General features: G+C 28.9%; 1 protein-coding gene across 2 annotated transcripts in view; it reads left to right on the forward strand.

Moving 5' to 3' along the window:
• The window catches only part of LOC107437390 (transient-receptor-potential-like protein), a 279014-nt gene extending 254824 nt beyond the window's left edge, over window positions 1-24190 (forward strand). Inside the window, exons 7-12 of one of the 2 annotated variants that reach the window (XM_087155809.1) lie at window positions 6404-6599; window positions 8412-8624; window positions 18120-18167; window positions 19370-19435; window positions 20924-21039; window positions 22537-24190. In XM_087155809.1, the coding sequence (XP_087011935.1) occupies window positions 6404-6599; window positions 8412-8624; window positions 18120-18167; window positions 19370-19435; window positions 20924-21039; window positions 22537-22873 (976 nt within the window). In that variant the 3' untranslated portion in view covers window positions 22874-24190. The remainder of the gene's footprint in view (window positions 1-6403; window positions 6600-8411; window positions 8625-18119; window positions 18168-19369; window positions 19436-20923; window positions 21040-22536) is intronic. The other variant, XM_087155810.1, reaches the window with a different exon arrangement.
• Window positions 24191-24407: the final 217 nt, after the last annotated feature.

Consider the following 24407-nt stretch of genomic DNA (forward strand, 5'->3'; position numbering starts at 1 on the left):
TTTATATTTGCTTCATTGATTTACAAGTTATATCCGAAAATTCAACTGATGAATATCTCCCATTAGTATGTTTCTCATCAACTATTCAAGAAAAGTTAGTAAGCAGCTGCAGTTAACTGAAATAATCAAGGTCTGGCTTTAATTAGACAGCTTTTGCTCCCTTTTCCTCCATTATTCATGCACATATTAATCATTTCACTTGTTTTTGAATATTTCTAAATTTAATTATTATCATCGCACCTGAGGTAATTTATTTAGTTATTTACAACTTTGAAAGTTCAAGAATTTATATTTTATTTTAAAATACTAAAACATAGGAACTAGAAAAGGAGATAACTTAATTAACGAAATAATAAATGATTCGTTTTGAACTAGAAAATTAGATTGCTTAAAAGTATTGAAAATAGTAATTGGATTCTAGTTTTCTTTTAAAATATTATAAGTTATATTTTGTGCTTTGATTTACTTCCAATTATAATTTATGTACTACATTTTTTTTTTCGGTATACCAGTTCATAATAAGTAATAAGCATTTTATTTTCATTTATTGAAATTTCTCTTAACAAAATGTTCTATATCTTCTACTTTCAGTACACTTCAGATAGAATTACTAGAATAGTTTTAAGTATAAAAGTATAAAAGATCTAGAATTTTGATGGTTTTCAACATAAGTTTCAATAGAATTACTTAATGTTTTTATATCAGATGAACGTTTTTAATTCTTCAGTTAATAAAACGCCTAATCAAAATGAAAACTTTTCTTTTAAAAAATAAGAACACATTTTATCTGAAAACTTAGGTAAATTCTTGCAATCCTAAAAATTATCGTTTAATCCTAAAAATTATTAAAAAAGATTAAAAAAAAGATGATAAAATTTTGCAAATAGTAAATCCGTTATCATTCAAAGCCTTTAGTTTTAATTTTATTTAATTAAAACAACGAAATCAATTTTCTTTAAATAAAAGAAAATAAATAAATAAGTAAAAAAGAACTAAAGAAAGTACTCCTAGTTTAAAGAAAAATGAAGTTAAAACCGATAAAAAATTGATTCAGATTGACTCTTAATTTAGCATCAAAAACAAAGTAATAATGATAATAATTGTTAAATTTCGAATTATGGTTTTACGTTATTTTATTACTTTGCGTTTTTTGTTAGTTTTGTTATGAATTTTAACTTTTATTACAAATTACTAAAATTTTATAAATTTTGTAAAATTAAATTATATGAATAAATTATATCTCATATCTTAATTAGCTAATCTAATTTAAATGTTATTCCATATTGCATTAAGAAATATTCCATTAATTGTTTTTTAAAAATAAAAATTTTAAAAAATTGTTGTATCTTGATCTTCATATTAAAAATATTTTTTACAGTTTTTACTTTCTGTTCTTCGTTTTTCAAGTGAAAATTTTAGTATTTTGCAAATTTCAAAAAGACCAAAAACTATGATTTTTAAATTTTATTAACCATGATAAAATGTATGAGTTATGTCCTTACGTTAAAAGTTTTCAATATCTAAGTAGAATTAAAAACTTTCAAGAACTGCTTAACGTTTATGCTGCTGCCATCTATAATGCAAAGTAGCAACTACAAACTGATATATTCTTTGTTAGTTTGATAGAAAGGCATTATTTTATTTTTGTAACAGAATTCATTTTTGTAACAGAATTGGAAATAAGCTCAATTTTACATCTAATAGAGTGAAAAGCTATATTTACTATTATCATTGAAATATTGCACTCAAAATGGTAAAAAAAATAAGGAATCACGAATATTACTCATAATTGGTAAAGTTATTTTTAACTCATTATCGGGTCTAAAAATAACTTTTTTCAAATTCAGCAAACTTAAACACACTACTTATATAAGCTGAAAGCATTTTTTGTTACTTTATCAAAAATTAATACACAAATTGATTTAAAAGAATGATATAAAAATGCTTCTTTTTTTTTTTTTTACTTCGAAAATTTTGTTTAAAAGTGCTCTCAAAAGTATAGCTACTTCATTTTACAACCTCAAATGATGTCATGAGAAAATTTAGTTTGAATTTAAAATTTAGTTTTGAAAAGTGAAATTTATAATTACTAATGCATTCATTACTATGATTTTTGCACTGCTACAAAGTTTACCTTTTATTTATGAAAAACTAAATTTCGATTCGTTTTGATAAACTTGCCCACATTGTATTCTATGGAGGAAAAAAATATATAATTCTAAAATAAATTAAAAATAAATAATGATTTTTATTCTAAAAGAATAAATTAATAAAAACAAAAATGAAACATAATCATTTAAATAACTAGAAGTAAATAGCGAAAGGTTTACTTGTTAAACGTAGCTTGTGCTTATAAAATATTATAGAAAAAAGTACATACTTTCACTTATACTTCGTTATTTTTTCCAGTTTGTACTTTTACTTGTTCTTCCGTTACTTTTTTAGGGAAAATGTACAAATATTTGTAATGAAAATGTCGAAGGAAATTGACTTATATTTCAAAACATTTCAAACTAAAAAATTTATATTTTGTTCTTTAAGTATACTTTGAAATTTTGATTTCCCGCAAATGTACCTTAAAATCGTTACTTTTTTTTGTACTTGTACTTTTACTCGTTACATTCTAAAAGTAACGTTCCCGTGTGTGCCCATAACATACAGTTTAATACCTATATTTTAAATTTTTACACGTTTACTTTCCTTAATAAATTATTTTTTGACGTGAAATTGTTTTTTTCATATTCTTACCTTAAACGAATTTCATGACCAATTTATGGTTTATTTTATAACTATTTTTTCTTTTAGGACATTTTACTTAAAATTTTCAAAATCAAATCGTATTTAATGAGTGATATAGATGGTGAAAACGTGGAAAGTTATAGGAAACAAATATCAAATTTAATATATGGTTTGAACCAGGGCTCGAAATACCGCCCGTCCGCCCGTCCTCGGCGGTCAAAAATTCCCCGCGGACAACAAATTTCTCGAATCCAGCGTCCGCGCGGACGGCCATTTTCCCGTTAATGTTCGTGATACATTTTTAATTTTTGTTATCTCACAAGAGTCTAGCCCCTCACTTCTAAAATGACCCTCTAATCTCGAAATACAGCAACATACTGCGATTGGTGGAATTGATGTTTTCTCTGTCTGGGAGTACTGCAGCGGTTGAAAGGGGCTTTTCAGCAATGAACTTACAAAAAAAAACACATTACTTACTGGTCTTAAACAAGAAGCGTTAAACGCATTTATGAACATCTACCTAAATGGAAAACCTCTTTCAGATTTCTGTGCAGAAACCTCTGTAAATCATTGACTTGATTGTGGAACTGGCAAACGTCATATTTGATTCATTTAAAAAACGCAGTACCATCGGATAAATTGACAGATAACTTAACCTTTGTTATTTAAATTATTTTATCAAAGAAATAAATTATTTATAATAGAAATACTAGGTTTTACTAATAGCAACCTAGTATTTCTTTTATTACTGTATAATGTAATCCTAGTAACTACTAATTCATTGTGCAATTTATATAAATGTTTGTAATAAATAAGAGAAAATTATATTTTTATTTATTTAGAAGCGACGGGTTAGTTTCAAAGGAGGACGGGTACATTGTTGGACAAGCCGTCCTCGGAGACGGTTAAAATTTCTGAGTTTTTTCGAGCCCTGGTTTGAACATTTGTTTAAATTTTATCAAAATTATTTAAATTTTGTATCCCTTTTAAAGTAACGTTTTTGTTTTAAAGAAATTATTAAAAGTTTTATTAGATGTTGTTAGAGAATTTAGAGAGTATATCACATTCCACTAAGTGGAAATATTCGTTAAACAAATAGATGCTATAGCAGTTCAGAATTTTCTACTAATGATTCAGAAATTTTTCTATTAATTAATTTACTTTTTTTTTCTACTATATCTTTTTTTTCATTTCATAATTTTTTTTTTATTTTTTTATTTTATTTTACTCCGAATAGTTTACGGTGATAAAACCAGTCTATGATAATATAAAGATATCAGATATTAATTAAACCCTCTTTTTATCTATATTTTATTTCATTCTAATAGTTTAAAAGAAAGAAAGGAAGCGCGTGCCTTAAATTGTTATCTTATCGAAGTGAAAAATTTCTTGAAAATTTATCTATTTATAAACTTGTAGAGCTGTATTAGTAAAACCACTTTCGCAATAGTATACTCCTGACAAAACACATTTGTATCTAATAATTTTACTTCTATCGTTAAACAAAAGTAGTAGGTTTAATATACATAAAAGTGAATGTCCAACATACATTATTTTATGACGAAAAAATATTTTTAGTACTTAATTGCTTACCACAAAGAAAATATACAAAAGAAAAATTATAATTATGCATTTACAAATAAGATTTAACTGAATAAAAAAGAGAAGATTATAATTATATATATTCAAAATGGTAATAAATGCTTATAAATATATAGAAAATCGATAATAATTATATATTTACAAAAAGATAATCGAAATTTATAATTGCATAAATAAGGCAATATTTTAAATTGATTGAAAATTGATTTAATTGAAAGTAGAATAATGAAAGTTTACAATTATTTAGAAAATAGTGAGGCAGCTTAGTAACAAAATAGTGCAATCCAAAATTGTGTTCATATCACGTACTACAGTTTCATCATTGGTAGTACATTATATTCATGTACTACAGTTTTATCATTGGTAGTACATGATATGAACATGTTAAGATACTGAGGCACTTGATATTCCATCTCTACAGTTTAGACAGAAGGGAAAGAAGAGGATGAAAGGGAAATAGACTTCAATATTATTGTCTAGACAAATGAGGTCATTATATACAACACAGGGTTGCGTAAACGTTGTGGCAAACTTCTATGGAAGTTAGAATGCATCATCAGGACTAAAAATGTCAACATACGCCACGAGGGGCGTTTCCTTTTCACGAACTGTTATTTCCCGTGCTCCTCAACAGGTTATAATAGGGAAACGTACTTAGCCACATACTACAACATTTCTGGGCATGGGTTCCTATACAATTTTAAACCAGATGTCGTAACTCCTCTAGAAGTATGTCGCAACATTTGCGTGATCCCATATTATATATTAGGGGGACCGGAAAGTAATATCGTTTCGGCGCATCAAATTTTCGTTAGTCTTAAAAACCAAATCATTTTTTTCGATCCATTTCCATTCATTTTTGATCCGGCATTGAAAGGTTGCTGCTAACGAGGGTGATTTATTGATTGAAAATAAAATCTTGATAACAAATACCAAATGCACCGAAACGACACTACTTTCCGGTTCCCGTAATTTTTAAGCTTGAACATTTCGACAAAAAAATAGACTAAAAATGTCATTTAAAAAATCTATTGCTTTAGGAGAAAATCAGAATTCCCGGTCCCGATAATATAACATTTTTGAACTTGTACATTTCGACAAGAAGTAGACTAAAAATATCATTTAAAAAAATCTATTGCTTTAGGAGAAAAACAGATTTCCCGGTCCTAGTAATATTATATTTCTAAACTTTAACATTTCGACAAAAAATAGACTAAAAATGTCGTTTAAAGAATCTATCGCTTCAGGAGAAAATTAGATTTCCCGGTCCCCGTAATATAACATTTTTAAACTTGAACATTTCGACAAAAAATAGACAAAAAATGTTGTTTAAAAAAATCTATTGCTTTAGGAGAAAATCAAAATTCCCGGTCCCTGTAATATAAAATTTTTAAACTTGATAATTTCGATAAAAAAAGATTAAAAATGTCGCTTAAAAACATCTATTGCTTTAGAAGAAAATCACAATTCCCGGTCCCCGTAATATAACATTTTTAAACTTGAACGTTTCGACAAAAAATAGACTAAAAATGTCATTTAAAAAAATCTATTGCTTTTGGAGAAAATCAGATTTCCCGGTCTCCGTAATATAATATTTTTAAACTTGAACATTTCGACAAAAAATAGATTAAAAATGTCATTTAAAAAAAATCTATTGCTTTAGGAGAAAATCAGATTACCCGGTCTCCGTAATATAATATTTTTAAACTTGAACATTTTGACAAAAAATAGACTAAAAATGTCATTTAAAAAAATCTATTGCTTTAGGAGAAAATCAGATTTTCGATTTGAAATCCCACACCCATATTAGGCAAAATCAATTATTTGTATAAATGCAACAAAGAATTTCTTCCTCAATGTAATTGAAGACAGCTTGTTGAGTTATTATCAAACTCTTTCCCCTCTTCAAGAGCGTTCAGGAATTATGTATCTCTTAATTACTTCTTATTTTGTCTTTTCATTCAACTCACCATTGAAAAATAATTTCGCATAAAAAAAAAAACGTTACAAATATAATTTTACTACGAAGTCTCGTAGCTGATAGAGAGTTATTTCATCGCAGGATTGGAAACACATTCGCAACTTTGTTCTGGTCATTATTTGGAATAAGTTCACCCAAAAGTACAGATTTAGTGGAAGATGACTTCTTTATTGAAACTGTTGGACAAGGTCTATTCATGTCATATCACGTGACTGCAATTGTTGTTCTTATAAACATGCTCATTGCTATGATGACTAAATCTTTCCAAGTGATTGAGGTAGGGTTTTTTTTTCTCAAAATAAAGTTCAGCTCATTTTTTTAATTAGGCTGTGCTTAGTTATTTCTTTTTTTATGTATTTTTATGCATGATTCGTGCATGGTTTATAAAATTCTGAAAGTGAAACAGATGATTCTTAACAATTTTGTTTTGATATCACCCGCTGCATGCGTTTTGAAATTTTCCAAATATATTGAAAAAAATTTTAAATATGTAATTAAATTGATTCTTTTTATTGAATATGCATTAAAACTTGCATTTTGCATGCTTTGGCATTTAATGTATCTAATCATCAATGTATATAAATTACATTATCATTTTCAAAATGAATATTGTACGCATACTGAACTATATTTCATTTATATACTAAAGCTCGTTTTACTATTATTTATCAATTCGTATAAATTAATTCTCATTGCTATGCAGGTTTCATATTTTTAATTTCTGAAATTTCAGGGTTATAGAGTCATTCTTAAATTAAAATAAATTCTAATGGTAGGTGTGTAGTGTATCTACCACTACAAAAATATAATTCCAGTTCACTAGTGTGTAAGACATGGTAACTCGATTCTATGCTGGGGTACCTTTTCATAGATGAAGGTTGACATTGTCGGTAACTCCTCTCCCCACATTAGTGATCCGGACGTGATGTGAACATGCCTACCTTGACAGAAATTCCCACTTCGATCTGAAAACGCCTACTTCGATTGATGGTTCACATTGAACAGTTGACTTGCTACTTGTGACTGCGACATTATCCACCTCCTCACGCTGTTGCTACTCAGTCCCGATCGCACACAACGTCAGCCTGTATACACTCGACTGCTAATGGCAACACAGGAACTTAATACAGCTTTCACGATCAGCACTAAAAGTACGGTGATCTTTATACAAATCTCCCGTCTTCTCACAAAACAGCAATGAATCAACTAGTGGTATCCCGTACATCAAATTCTATCACACATAAAAGTCTGGTGGGGGAGTACTGTAGTGTATCTACCACTACAAAAATACAATTCCAATTCACTAGTATATAAGACATTAAGTACATAAGACTCGATTCTATGTTGGGGTACCTTTTCATAGATGAAGGTTGACATTGTCGATAACTCCTCTCCAAACAGTAGGGAATTTGAACGCTAAGAAAACAACAATATAAAAACAAAATCATCAATATATAATAATGCAGTGACATTACGTGAGTGGTACCCCGAACTATCTGGGTTTTAAAAATACTGATCAAATCGGGTCAGCTAAAGTGAACATCTAACGTCGAACATCCGTGTTAGAAGGTGTCGCTTTATATTGCTAATCTTTACTGGAATATCTTTAATTATTTTATTAGTTTTTCTAGTTTGCTGTTCTATATTTAACGTCATTTTTGACACATTTTAATGAATATTTATGAATAACGGTCCACGGTCAAGTTACTTATTTTGTTATATTTTTTATAAAAATATCTAGTTTTGTTTTCACCTGATTTTGCAGACAACCACCATTTCCAAGTGATAATCTTTTTTATCTAAAACCTAACTTTTGACAATTTAACCACTAGATTGGGTCTTATATTGCCAAAAAAGAACACATTCAGGGTTTCAACACTATGGATATACTGGCGTACCATTACTTTAACTTCATTTAGCGTAGTTAGTTTGTTTGACACTTGTATCAACATTAGGATCGATAGCCTGATTTTCGAACTGCATGTAAATTGGAAAATCTAGCATGTTTGGCATGACTTTTTGGTACTTTTTTTTAATCTTGAATGTTTAAAATACTGTTTAAATATTTCTACAATTTTTGAATTGTTAGGATCATGCAGATAGAGAATGGAAGTTTGCTCGATCTAAATTATGGATGGGATATTTCGATGACGGATCAACCTTACCTCCTCCATTTAACCTTATCATTTCTCCTAAAGCTGTTTGCTATTTCCTCATGGGAACAAAACGTCTTTTTTGCCAGCTGTGCCCGCTTTTTACTAACATCTGCCGGAAACAAAACTTCGATCGAAGTCAAATCAAAGTAAGTGTTTTTATTTCTCTAGTGTTTTCTTTTATTTACCCATCTCACTTTGATTTTGTTTGAAAAAGGATGTAAGTTTACAGCAAAAGGATTTTTTTTTAATTTTTAACTGTTCAGATGAAAAATATCTCATTAAACAGTTCGCTCATGGGCTGTAATAGTGGCACAACTCAAAAAACACGCGTTTTGAACTAAGAACAAGTGTAAATATGAAAATACACATTCTTTTCCGCAGCAATGCTAGCACACTCATTATTCAACTTGAAGGTTAATCTTCGATTAAGCAAACTAAAGCATTTTTTATGCATTTTGCTTAGTAACGAAAACTTTAAACCCGCTTATCTCAAAACATGATTTTTTTAGTTGTGCCGCTATTGCAGCCCATGAGCTAGTTGTAAGAAATTACTCTATTTAGATATAGGATGACTGCTGCAGTTAAGAAAATTTTAAGCACACAATTAAAAATCTGCTGTAGTCCACGAGAAACTAATTATTATACACGGAGAAAAAAATTCTGGCAAAATTATCTCACTGTATGATAAAGACATTTCTAGTAAAAAAACACAATTCTGGTTAATAAAACCAAAATATATGATATATAGGTAATTCATTTAGTAATTTTCCAGTTCACATGGTAACGGTTTCCCGGATTTACTGGTTTTTAAATTATAGTTCTTTATACCACACCTTTAGTAAAAAATCGAAAACCGAAAAGTAAATTTAACCACATAAATGCTTTTTGCAACAAGCTCAAAGGCATCATGATGAAATTACCAAATTTATCACATTTACCGAATTTTATCACACCAAAATCGTTGCCAAATTGTTTCGATAAAAATTACCGAGCTTTTTGGTGTTCCTATAGAGTCAGAAAAATAGTTAAATTACCATATTCTACTACTTAATTTTGAACATATTTTTTTCTTATGTAAAGGAAACAATACAAGGTCATTAAGGTTAATAACTACAGTCATTAAGGTCAATGATTAAGGTCATTGTATAGAATACATCTAAAGAGAGTGTAGTATAATTAGACATTATAACTCTGGGCATATGTTTGCTACAATAAAGTTTAGGCATGACTTTTTTTTTCTTATTTCAGCTTAAATAATATCTAATTATTTTGATTAGACTTGATATTTCTCAGGAAGAAGTAACGCGTCTTGTGATGCAGATTTTTAAATTGCACAGATTTAGTTTATTTCATTAAAATTATTGTTTATACATTATAGATATTTTATGATAAATAATTATATCCTCATGCTTTTAAAAAGCTACGTTTAGAGATATATCTGATTTTTTATTCACTAATTAGTATGCACTGATTTTAACAAGATTGAAGGTTAAAGCTATCAGTAGCCTTCGTGCAAAGTGACCTATTATATATATATATATATATATATATATATATATATATATATATATATATATATATATATATATATATATATATATATATGCATGCATGCAGGGTGTCTCAGTTAAACGTTTCAGAACTCCTAAGAGGGGTAGAGTGCATCCTGACGACTCGGAATTATTAAGCAATGCGGGGTCGGAAATGCTTTCCAGAGGCGGTAGATGGCGTTGTACGAATGTTCCGAGCTTTCCAGTGCATTGGCCTCCTCGGTCACCCGACCTATCATGTCTTGATTTTTATTTCTGGGGTCATATGAAAACACTGGCTTATGGCACCCCTGTTGACAATGCTGAGGAGCTGGCTGTAAGAATCGCTGTAGCTGCCGGAGAAATTCGAGATATGTCTGGAGTATTGCAGAATGTTCGGATGTCTATGCGCCGGAGATGTGAGGTGTGCATTGTAGCCGGTGGCAGAAACTTCGAACACTTACTTTGACCCATGTACCTTATGCTTATTTCAATGCATTATTAAAGCGATTTTTCACAGACCGTCTCTTTTCTTTATGGTGCTTCTGTGTACATTACCGCTTCGGGAAAGCATTTCCGACCACGCATTGCTATATGATTTCGAGTCGTCAGGATGCACCCTACCACTCTTAGGGGTTCTGAAACTGAAAGATATATATATATATATATATATATATATATATATATATATATATATATATATATATATATATATATATATATATATATATATATATATATATATATATATATATATATATATATATATATATATATATATATATATATATATATATATATATATATATATATATATATATATATATATATATATATATATATATATATATATATATATATACTCTTTTTACTTGCTTATTAATTGAAATTATAAAATATTGTTTCAGTAGCTTCTCGTTTTCATGTATCTTTTCTTCTTTCATTGAAAATATATTGCATTTTTTCCCGAGAGTATGAGTAAAACAATAAAATCAGTACCGTCATTCGGGGCTACTTTGTGCAGGATTTCGCAGTTTTTGAACTTTGACATGTAAAAAAACTATGTTAATTCAAACTTTAGTAAAATTTATCGATATTATATTCATAACTGGACTCAGACGAGTGAATTTGATAAATATTGACATTATTTGTATGTACTATTTACGAATAATAAGTCAAAGCATACCTTGCTTTGTGCAGCGATAGGAATTCAGTTTAATAATCATGTTTTTAGTAAATATTGATATAAAATTGTTAAAAAAGTTAATTGTTGACATTTTTAAAGACAAAAACATCAAGATATGTAAAGATATTAGTTTGAAAATAATTTTCAGTGTTAAAAAACCTTTTTTTAAAGAATTTTTTTCTTAAAAAGAATGTTTATTTCAAAACATTTGAGTTTAAACAAAAGAAAACCATATACATTTTTAAACATTGAAATGGATGAAATTTTAAAAATAATAATTATTACATATTCATTAACATTTATAATATTGTTAAATTTGAACATAACATCTTTGAATGAACATGACAGAACTTGCTTTTCAGTTTCTGTCAAAATTACCCGATGTCCTATAAAATATATTTTTATGTGTTAAATCGTTTGATTAAGTCATTAGAAAAATCTTTGTAGAAGAAAAATAATAGTTTACCAGAAAGTTTCACGTGTTTCTTGTGAATTTTATTAGAGATAGTATTTCTGTGGATTTTGTACTTCCGAGAAGCTTCTGCAATCGACATACCACCAACAACTGCTTACAAACATTGTTGCAGCTTTTCTAAAGTGTAATCACGGTAGTTTCTCGTTCTAGGTATTTTTTTTACAACGTCTGACCATTTTTCTGTCGAAAAAACAAAACGAATGAAACTTTGCACAAAGTAGCCCCAAAATGCATTTTTTTTCATTTTCCATTTATTTGTTATTAATTTTCAAATTTTTTTAACGCTAACATGATATAATTGTTTATTAATATATAAATAAAAAATTTTGCACTTACGACAATTTTTTTATCAACGTCTTTGCATTTCACAGCTAAAGTTTCCACGCACACTTTTCGACATCCGACGTCCTCGGAAAGTTGTTGGCATTGGATGAACGAAACACACTCTGAGATTGTTTTAAAATTCGAAAAAAATGTTTGTAGTAATAGAAGAGACTTCTATCTTCAAATTCCACACATTTTTAACGTGAAATAAATATAATACTGAATAGCAGCACTTGAAAAATGCCAAATTCGAATTTGCACAAAGTAGCCCCGAATGACGGCAACCGTTTTCCTGCGTAATAATTAAAAGTTAACGATATAATATTTGAATAGCACAGAAATAACGATATCAGCAAAATGAAGAATACAATTTGCTTTTAAATGAAAAGGAAGAATAATTTCTAGTTGAAAGTAAGTAGATGTTACAACAATGAATGTGTTCTAAAAACTAACACCTTTCTTAAGAGAAAAAGAAAACATGAAAAGATGAAAGATGCAAAGATTCTAAAAATGCAATAAAATTAATGAATATGAATAGGAATAATGAATATTTCAAGCACAGAGGCTTCTTTCTCTGATCTCTTTATTACATTCTTCAATTTGGTAAGGACTACTTCTTTATATTGGATTTGATTTCACGCAATTTTCTAAAACTACCATTCCTAAAAAATTATAGAAAATTATTTTTTAATTTGAAAAGATATGTAAAATTCCTTTTCTTTTTTTCTCTTTTATTTTGTAATAAGTCTTATTCTATACATTTTTCTACAAATTCTTTTATTTTAATATTTAGGACCTGCACTATTAGAGAGATTTTGCAAAGCGTTACAATTCTCCGTATCTCTAATATTAACGCTATTTCAGCTTCTCAGCACATATGCGAAAGCCTTCTTACAAATGACCGTCTCCCTAAGGGGTAGAAAATGAATTTAGCGTTATGGCTAACGTAAGAAACACGCTTTGCAAAAGCTCTACATTGTCGTTTCAGTGTTAAGTCATAAAATCGACACATTAAACCACAATTCCAATCAAATTATCTGCAATATTAATAAGATTCTAAATAGGCAATTGTTTCTCAACATATTAATCAATGTGAGTAATCAATAAAAAGAATTCGTAGGATGTTTTGATTCACCCTCGAACTATATTAAAATGCAGCAAATTTAATTGATATTTACTGTTTAACACTTCCTCAAAGTTCTAACTGTGTACATGGAGAAAAATAAATCTGTTGAAATTGCCGTTCTGCACTATAATTACATTTCTGGAAGGAAAAAAAACATAATTCTGGTTAATAAAACACTTACACCGAAGAGCCATTACATTATGACCACCCTCCATCTATAACAATGGGCTCGCCCAGGTTTTCATGGTTTCTCGTCCAGGAACAATGTTTTCATGGGGCACATTAGGACCCATAATCCTCATAGAACAATCCCTGATGTCTGTAAGCTACTTGAACATAGTTGTAGACCAGGTTCACTCATTCATGGCAACAGTTTTTCTAGCGGGGGATGGTGTTTACCAACAGGATAATGCACCATGCCATAAGGGTCGAATCGTCATGAATTGGTTAGAGGAACATTCCAGTGACTTTCAAGTCATGTCTTGGCCCCCAAATTCCGCTGACCTTAATCCAATAGAGCATTTGTGGTCCTACTTGGAAAACCAAATTCGTGCAACCACGCTACCATCTCGCAATGTGAGGGAATTGCAGAACCAGTTGGCGAGCGCCTGGTACCAGATACCTCAGACTACCTATCAGCACCTTGTGGAATCAATGCCACGACGGGTGCTAACAGTTTTGAGTGTTAAAGGTGATCCTACATGTTATTAGCAGGGTGGTCATAATGTAATGTCTCTTCGGTGTATATACCATATTTAAACCATACAATTGGTTATATTTCATCTCATATGGTAACGTTTTACAGGAAATTCTTAAAAGTAAATTTCACTTAAATAAAGGGTTTTTGAAGGTATTATGATTAAATTACCAAATTTTATATCTTGTATAACTGTATTTAATTGTTAGTTTTATCGAAACCATTACCGAACAGCTTCGATAAAAATAACAACCAAGCTTTTTGGTGTTCCCATAGAGCCCGAAACACGGTTAATTTTACCCTATTCTGTTAGTTTTGACCATATTTTTTTCCCTAGTGAATAGACTGTGTGAAGTTTACTGTATACAGAACAACTTTTATCCAAAAAGTATTTCTTTTTTTTTTTTAAAGTTTCTTAAGTAATAAAAAAACTGTCTGGCATTTTAATAAACAAAATATGTCTTTCAAAACATTAACGAAATGAAGATGTCTTTCCGAAAAAGGTTATTTACAAAAAGTGTTTATTAACACAAAATTGTTTTGGAAGTTGTTGTTATGGGAACTTCTATCTCGTTTTTTAAAAACATATGTCAGCACGCAGCATTTGAAAAAATTATAATAACCCATCTCATATCAATCTAAAAAATTTAAATCTACAAGAATTTTTTTTTTCTTTAATTTTAATTTATTTGTCTTTTTCTCTTTGAAAACAATATTTTTAAGTTTATTCATGAATCCTTTTTGTTTATCTAATTTCAATACATGTAAAAAGAACGTAATTATAGACATAATGTTAATGGACGTAAAATGTAGACAGAACAAAATTAATGTAGACAGAACCAAAACAAAATATTCATTTATTTACAATGGAAAAAATTACTGTTTGTTTTATTCAAGGAAAGCAATAATAAATCTTCGTTAAATACTTTATATAGTTGCTTTTGGCTATTTGGATTGCGTGACTTATTAATTAAATTTTAACATCCTTTAAGCACTAATGATTTTTACTTTAAATGCATTTTTTGTGCTATAAATATATTACTTTTTACCATGACATGTAATTTTAATATTATTTTTTGTTTCATAGTTTATCACTTGTGACTTAATTGCATTTGTCTCTATTCGTTTTAACAAATATAAAGATTTTAAAATTTTTGTAGCTTAAAATATATTACTACAAGATAGACGTTTTCTCACACCGAGAAGAAAAGTGTGGTAAAAACTACCAGAATATTGTAAAATTTACCGTATTTGTGACTCTTGGGAAAGTATAAAAAAAACTCTGTAATTCTTACCGAAGCGCAACGATAATAATTTTAATGAAACTACCAATAAAATATGGTTTTATAATAAATAAGATTTGGTAAAAGTGGTAAAATTTGGAAAAACCATTTAATCGGTTAAATTTGCTCGCCAACTTTGTACTTTTAATTAAATGTGTGGTAATAAAAGCAACAATTTTAAAAATCAGAGTTTCCGGTAAACCTTTACCAGACGAACAGAAAAATAAATGGTTTCAATACCGTTTATTTGGTTTTAATAACCAGAATTATATTTCTTACCATTATTGTCTTTACAATACACTGATGTAATATTACCCGATTTATTTTTTCTCCGTGGAGTAAATAACAAATTTCCAACAAGTATGGACCACCTCGAAGTTGGTCCATATACAACATGCATGGTAGACGCTTTCGAAAATTGTGCTTTCAAAAAATACGCTTTCGAAATTCAGGATTACTTTTTTTGGGTTTTCTATTTATGTCAAGTTTCCTCATTTATACCATTCATTTTTCAGAAAATTTTGAATTTACAAGATTACATATTATAATTTCTTTGCATCATAATTCCTTCTAGAAATTAATATTTCAATAATAATCAAAAATATAATAAGTAATAATATTCAATTAATTATATATATAATATTCAATTATAACGTAAAAATAAATAATACTCAATTAATAAAAATTGAAATAAATATTTAATTTATAGATAATGAAATAAATATTTAATTTATAAAACTTGAAATGAATATTTCAATTAATAAAAAATGAAGTAAATATTATATTAATAAAAAAATGATATGAATATTCAATCAATAAAAATGAAATAAATACTAAATCAATAAAAAACAAAATAAATATCGGAATAATAAAGAATGAAGTAAATATTAATTAATAAATAATGAAATATTTATTTTTAAAATAAACCAGGGTGATTTTCAAATTGATGTTTTTTTTTTCTATTTACAAATATCTCTGAGGTAAAAATTTTGCATCGACAGCATGGACGTTATCACTTGAATATTTTTAATTGCACCGGGTTTATACAATTGGTATAATTAATCTTTTCATGCTAACTTATCTTTGCTAATTTATACTTTTTCCTTTACTACCGGGAAAGTAATTTTGTTCCAGAACCTGAAAATAACGGTAGTAAAGTGTTTAAAAACAGTTTCAACTTGTTAGCTCAAAACAGTTAAGCTTGTAAGAACATTTTTCATGATATTTTGTGATAATACTACTTTATTTTTTCCCTTATCTAAATTCTTTACTCATTAAATTTTATCATTTGTTTACCTATGCTTCATGAGAAATAATTTCTTTTATATTTATTCCTTCAGGAACTAAAAAAGTCATATATTTATCACTTATAAGGAAATATTTTACTTCGAGGGGAACGCGAAAATGTAGTTACAATGTATAAAAAATCTGTTAAATTTATAGTAAAAAACTGTAAGTTCATGTATACCAGTATAAAATCGTTTATTTTACAGAAAAACGCTCTTATTTTATAACGGGTGCCTGTTTTTAAGCAGATAAGTGCTGTACTTTTTACAAACTCTGTTATTTCAACAAAAGGACTCGACAAAAGAGCATTTTTAAAAAAAAATGCTCTATAAGATAACTATGTCAGCATTATAGTCCTTGCGAGTCGAAAACAGAATGAGCAGTAAGCGCCGATATTCGAACCCGCATTACCTCAATGAGAGATGAGCATTTCATCCTCTCGGCCACATCAGCTCAAGTGTTAGGTTATAAAAGAAATTCTTAAATTGTCGTTATCTTAAAAGTCTTACTAATCGAAAACATATTTAGCTGTAAAAACATTTAAAACTATATTGACCCACCCTTATGAAAATGCCTGGCACTTACGCACTTATTTAACTTACCGAAAAATTTTATCTATAGACAGATGATAATCATGTAGAGTATCAATTCGACAATGCAGTTGAATCACAATTTTATTTGCACTATTGTTCAAAACTATAAAATAAATTCTGAAAAATATAGAAAAGAGCAAGTATGGAAAATAATCGTGAAATGATTTGAAAAAAGAATAAAGTTATGTTACGCTAAGCAAAACTGCATGGAAAAATTAAAATATTAATTAACAATTTAAATCCGTTTATTATTCGAATAAAAAACAAAACGAAAATTTTTTTTGTGAAGAACAGCTGTAAACCGTCAAATATACGGAGAAAGTCTTCAAAAAAGCGGGAAGTTTTCGCAGATTTAAAACAGAAAAAATCCGCATTTATCTTTGAACAGTTTTTTTTTTCTGTATAAAACATGCTTTTCTTTTCTTTAGAATTTACATTTCTTTTTTACTTAATATATGCGCAAACTCTTTTTCTAAGAGATTCATTTACATTATGATAAATTATATACCAGCATGATTGAGATTTTTTTCAGAAGTGTGGATAGAAAATTTAAAATTTCAAACAGAAAAAAAAAGTAAATGGTAAAGCTTGCAGGAAAGAAATTTTGAAAAGAAAAAATTGCACAAAAAAGGACATCTGTACCTTTAGAGAATAATTTAAAATTTCTTAAACATTTTATAGCATTTATGCCTACAGAGTAATCGTTTGAAATATGCAACTAATAGAGATTTTGATGGAAAGAGAACTTAAAGTAAACAAATAAACTTCTTTTCTTTCTTTATTATTTTATTAGTATTACCCTCTGATTATATTGTTAGCAAGTTTAATTCTTAATCATTTGATTTTCTGAACAGTTCATAGATGCTCTCATTTGTGTTCATTGATATTCTTTAAATAAATTTACTAATGCACCTGTATTTTGAAACCACCATAGAATAACACTTTTTTTCATATTTTTTGGAATGCATTTATTAACAAAAGCACACAATTTACCTACATAATTGCAGATTTAATGCAAAAATAAAAAGCAAAACTAAGCTCCAATTAACGAAGGAACATTTTTTCTGAAAGTGCATGCATTTGATTTGATTTAGCATCAATAGTTGCATGCAAATGCTTACTTATTTTATTTTTTGTGCAGCCAGAAAGTGAGAACGTGAATTACATAGGTGATCCATCCGATAGTAAGGTAAGCATAGTCAAAGTAGAAGTAGCAGTAGTTGGTTATTATCCTTAATCTCTAACACGGGCCATAAATCTACTTAGTTTTGCTGTCAGTTAAATAGAATGTTTCCTATGTAATTCATGGGAATTCTTCGTAGTAAAGTTATTTATTGGAAAGAAAGTATCTATTAATGGTTCTACTGAACATATTTAGGCTGTGTGCTGAAACTGCACGAAATATTAATCCTATTATTTAAAGGTTACATAAGTACTGAGGTTCCAAAATCCGTTTTCTTTTTCCGCAATAATGAAAAAGAAGAACAAAACAATAATTATTATTTTCACCACCAACATAAAAAAAGGTTTTATTTTAAAGAAATATTTTGTGTAGACAATTTTTTCAGATTATTTTCTTAATTTATTTTTTAAGATTATTTTTTTTGATATTAAAGTTTGTTTTTAGTTGTAAAATTTGATTTACTTATTTCCACAACCCTTAATAATTATAAAATAAATCATATTCATCTTTGCATTGTTAATATTAAATATTTTGATATTGTTGCGTCACCAGGTTTCAATAAATGTATGCATTTATATAAATAAAAAATATTCCAAAAACTTTTGTTAATCAATATTATTTTGATACTACACTGTCAAATTACGGTATAATTTTCAGGCACTTTGGGTACATAATCCGCCAAGTTTATTTTTACTGTAAAATACCATACCGAAATTTTTACATTAATATTTATTTCATTAGAGTAATACTATGATTTTACGGTAATTATTACAGTAAAAACTATGTAGTATATCAGATTTTTTGTTCTGTTATATGTTACGACAAAAAGTACCGGCACCCTGAATACCAGTACTTTTTACCGTAATTTGACTCGGAATCTTTTACAGTGTAGTATTTTTTTAACGGAATACAATTTTCAAACCTTACAAACCAGACAATTTTCAAACTTTAAATTAGTCTATAAACTTTTTTAAAGAGAGCATTTAAAAAAAAAGTAAATAAGTAAATTTCTTTTTTAAAAAAAACCTAAAGTGCAGAATAAATATTCCAAATAACAATTAGGGCATCTACTACAACTATACTTATAATAGGTCATAAAAGTATCAACAAACTCACGAATGATTTATTTCACGAAAATAAACTTCATTTAGGTCTTGCTAGGTAGTATAATATTTGAACTATATGTTTAATAATTTTCTTGTTTTTAGCCACATCGGCATAACAACCACCAGCACACAGGATTCAATTTCCGACCAAGTGATATAAACTATCAGGTACAGTAACTTTTATATTTTGTTTATTTCATTATACAATATTAAGTTTTAAAGAAAGATACTCTGAAAGAAGATTTTTGAAAAAACTTAGTTAAAATTGCATTCTGTTGTTAAAAATACACACTCATGTTTTAAATTTACTTACCAGTTTCTCAGAGATAAAGAAGAACTAGCAGTATTATTATGATAAAAACTAGTGCGAATTCATTTTTCTGCACATACAACATTATGTTCTATTGATAAAATGCTTCTAAGAACACATTATCCTTTTAAGCAAAGTTTTCATTAAGCATATCTTTCATAATTTTTATTTCATTATTTTGTATCAATTTAGGTCAAAATAAATTAAATATATAATATTTAGCATTTTAATAATTTTTGGTAATAATATACAGCATCGAACAACGGTATCCTTTTTTGAGTTTAAAGGTAAAATTTTCTAAACATAGCTCTTTTCCAAACAATAATTTTTCAAATTTTTAAATATTCGGATCTCAGAGAAATAGTAATTCATCACTGAAATTTCTTAAATTTGCAAAATCAATTATGAATAAATTTTTGAACATGAATGAGAAAAATTAACACTACTTTTTTTGTATTTTACATTTTAGAATAAATATTATTCCGAGAATCTAGCCAGATTTTTTTACTAACTATTAGACTGTTCTTAGTAATTACAAAATACTGAAATATATTTTTACTTGAAATAAGAGCTTCAAAATATGTAAGGGACACCTGTGTCCCATCTGCTTCCAGGGGTTAAAAATATCTACAAGGCTCGAAATGCGTCTAGAGCCAATACCTCCTAGAAAAGAGAAGGCCTTAGCACAGGTTACCATAAGCAAGAAATTTGATCCTTTAGTAGTCCAAACGTAATGACATCTTTCGTATTTTCCAGTACAGCGCAACTTAGTAGCCCAAACTTAGTGACATCTTTCTTCTTTTTCATCGACTGCGCAGTTTATGTTCGTCACGTTGGACTACTAAATTGATCCGTGCTGAGGCCTTCGTTCTTCTAGGAGGTGATGGTAGAGCGCTTGCTTCCAATGAGGTGAGCCAAGTTTGAATCCCAGCGGTGGCCACAATGCTGACGTAAAATATCCTAAGGCAAAACCGACAAAGGACTTCTACCTATAATTTGTCTACCATTGTGCGCAATTCGTATTGATCCCGGGATCGAGCGCTCTATCAAATTAAGCCTACCCTTAAACTTTGACTTACAGAACATGAAATTATGTAAAAAAATCGTGATATTAAACGATTTCCCATCGTTCAACATAATTGGAATTTTATGCAAAAGTATTATCATTCCTTCAGCACAGATTTTAGGCCTTCCCTATTTATTTATTTTTTTTCATCCTTCTTTTTCATCGTTCAGAAAAAAGCTGTGCATTCAAACAATCTTATAAAATAGTTATTTTTTTTTTTTTTTTTTGTACTTTTTTTGTTTCGACAAATATTAAATTTACGATTTTTTCTTAATCACAGGATGTAATGAAGCGACTTGTAAGTCGGTACATACATATGACAAAGAAACAGTTGCGACAAGATGGTGTCAATGAAGATGATTTATTGGAAATTAAGCAAGACATATCAAGTTTACGGTAAGATAATTAAGAAAAACTATGAGATTTATAAAAATTATTTTAATCATAAAATGTAAATGGTTTTCAATCCAGATTTTCAATTAAATTACAGTGTTATTTTTAATACACGAAGTTGTAAGTATTTAGTGTCGTTAGAAAAATATAAGTCCCGGGATAGCCTGATTGGTAGGGCATTGGGCTCATGTCCAAGAGGTCGTGAGTTCGATCCCTAAAGGCTGAAATCTTTCCATGTACATAAGGGTGACTGGTGCACGCTAAATCTGTCGGGGTTACTAATTCTTTCAAGTTCCCATAATGAATCAATACCTTTGGGGGTATTGGAACGGAGATTGATCGTGCTCTGGTTCAGGTCAAAATTTCGATCAGTGGATGGATGGATAGTGTGTGAATGTGTCCTCCCAGTCAAACGGGTTGTGACGTATGCGTATGGCAGAAGTCGAATTCTTGGAAATAGATGGCGCCACTGAAAAACAAGAAGAAACGCACCCCCAGCTTTAAAATAGGCTAGTTAGTGTTGAGAAGTGACATAAGACAACAACAGAAAGATTAAAAGTCAAACAATGGATTTTAATTTATTGTCAGTTGTTTAAATCTTTTACACCCTTCATAAGCTGATTTACATTCGAATTATTTCTAACTATAGCAACATTACTACAGCAATTACGCATTCAGAGTACGTTAGCATCAGCATAAATATTTTTCAATAGCTTTTAGAAAATACTGAAAACATTTCTTTTTTCTGCAGTAGAATATGAGGCTTGAAAGCATGATAAACAATTGTCACAGAAAGCGATTTATAAATAATCTCCGCAAAGTGAAGAGTAAAAATTCGGGTAAAGTAAAATTTTCAAATTATGTTAATCTAGTTCACGTTTTATGCTAAAAACCTAAGATTTTAAAAAAATCATTTAAATAGTTTCCAAAGTATAATAATTTACAAATAACTACTATTCAAGTTTTTTTCTCTATTTTTTTCAAATTTTGGGTTTTAGCATAAGCATTTACATAGATTAACAAAATGTATATTTCATTGAATTTACACTGAAAAAAACGTATGGTCAAACTACCAGAATATGGTAACATTTACTGTGTTTCTAGCTCTATGGGGACACCAAAAACACGGTAACTTTTACCGAAACCCTTTCGTAACGATTCAAGTAAAATTAATAATATTAAATATGGTTTTATATATTATTAATTTCTCAATGCAGGCATTTAAGTTTACGAGGTGGTGATGATGTGTTCTCACAATAATATGATATTGCGTTTGTATCAAACGTGAACATTTTTACTGTTCAACACGTTAAAATGTCATATAGTAAAGTAACTTATCACATATTATAAAACCAAATTTTGTTGTGAATTTTATCAGAATCATTACCAGAGTACTCTATCGCAAAAAGTATTTGTGCCTTTACAGCGTTAATGCTTTTTTCGTTTTGTAAAGCCATATTTCAATCAAATTTATTAAATTATACACATATTACATTACAGATACGAACTGAGAGAAGATCGCAAAAGAGAAACAGCTAGAAACACGGGACAAATAGACAGTATAAAGAGGGACATTATTCGTTCTTTAAGAGGAAACCAAGCATGGATGTCACCAAACTTTGGACAAGCACCATCCGCAGATTTACCAAGTCCTATGAGTTCAACTGGCGCAATGACTCCTATGGAATTTGAAAGCCTCAAACAAGAACTTGTGACTTGTCTCCGTGATGAAATGCGACTTCTTTTGTCAAGAGACTCGCAGTATCCCCATGGACCCTTAGAACCTCCTACAGTCAATTCTGAACTGTACCAAACACATCTCTTCACACAATTATAGCAAAATAGTTTAAAGAGTCAATTATTTGTACAGATATTTTACGATGAAAAGATATTTAGATCATATAGATTGGGACATTCGTATTGAATTTAAGGAACATGACTCATTCCTCGTGTATTTGTCAATTTGAATATTGAAATTCGTTAGCGTTATTATTTATTTATTGCGTTCATCGACTCAAAATTTAGAATGCAAACTTTCAAAATTTGTTTATTACAAAAAATAATTTTTAATGGTATATCTATATACATCTATCGATGCATTACTGTTGTGGAATTGAGTGGGAACACCACTGTAAAATTTTCCCAAAGCGTTTCTCGAAACTAAGAACTTTTCCAAAGAAATAATAGTTCATATAAATGGAATATATAAATGTTAAAATTGATGCATTTCCAAGCATATTTTATCTCTTACTGGTATAAATATATATGAAATTACAAGACTTAAGACTTTAATAAGACTTAAGACTCGTGGTCTGGATAACATTTTATTGAATTTTCTTAAACAGTTTGATCGTGTACAAAATTAATGTAATTTTTATTATGTGATTAATTACTGATATTACCTTAGTATATTTTGATTTAATAAATGTTAAACTCATTAAAAAAAATTTTAAACTGCAGGCATTGTGTTAAAAATAATTTAAAGTCTTACATGCAGCGGAAATTTCCTCTAAGTTATACAAGCTAGAATGTCTTAAAGAGAACTAGTAACGTTTTAAAGGAGTTGTTGAGTCTGTTCTAATCTTCTGTATCTTAGTAATCAGGAAACACAATATCGTTTAACATTTTTGGAGCCCGCTGTAAAGCTGAACCATATAATCGTACAAATTAATCCACTGACGGTTCTGGGCGTAAAAGGTCGTATTTTAACCTGCAGTCTTCTCCGCACAGCAAAACAGGGCTTTCCATGTTATTAGATAGGAATATAGCGTATTGGGGTTTCCTAATTTTGTCTATTTTCTAAGCCGCCAGAGGGTTAAACCATTCTTAAACTTGATTACACGATCTTACGGCTAAGCTTGAGCGAAAACATGGTTCGAGAAACGAATATTATGGCATTAAAGAGAAGTACTGCGTACATCATCAACAATAAGCGTATTTAGTTTCACAGACATCATTTTATACATAGAGTCTCAAATAATCCCAAAACCCATTGCACATACGTTGAAAAGGGACAGAAAACAATTAGAAAAGCACAAATCACCAAAATATTCAAGGTTGGAACGCGAGTTTTAAAGCGCTAGAGTACGCAACATGCTGTGTCACGAAATGATTGGAAATAAAACAGAGATAGAATGAAAAAAATCCAATAAAATGAAGGGAAAAAACTAATAAAATGAAGAAAAATATTTTATTCTACAAAATGAAATGAAACAGCACTAAATACCCTATTAATGGAAGTTCTCAAAAATGCGCCCATTAACATTAAAGCCATCACCTTCACACCAAAGTGATCCGAGTGATCGTCGTACATTGGCAAAAACTCCAGACATCTCTCTTATTATGTCAGCAGCTACATTCACCCGGGGTAA

This window comes from Parasteatoda tepidariorum, chromosome 12 (genome assembly GCF_982258835.1).
Source record: "Parasteatoda tepidariorum strain Cologne lab strain chromosome 12, Ptep-v5.0, whole genome shotgun sequence".
Lineage (NCBI taxonomy): Eukaryota > Metazoa > Arthropoda > Arachnida > Araneae > Theridiidae > Parasteatoda > Parasteatoda tepidariorum.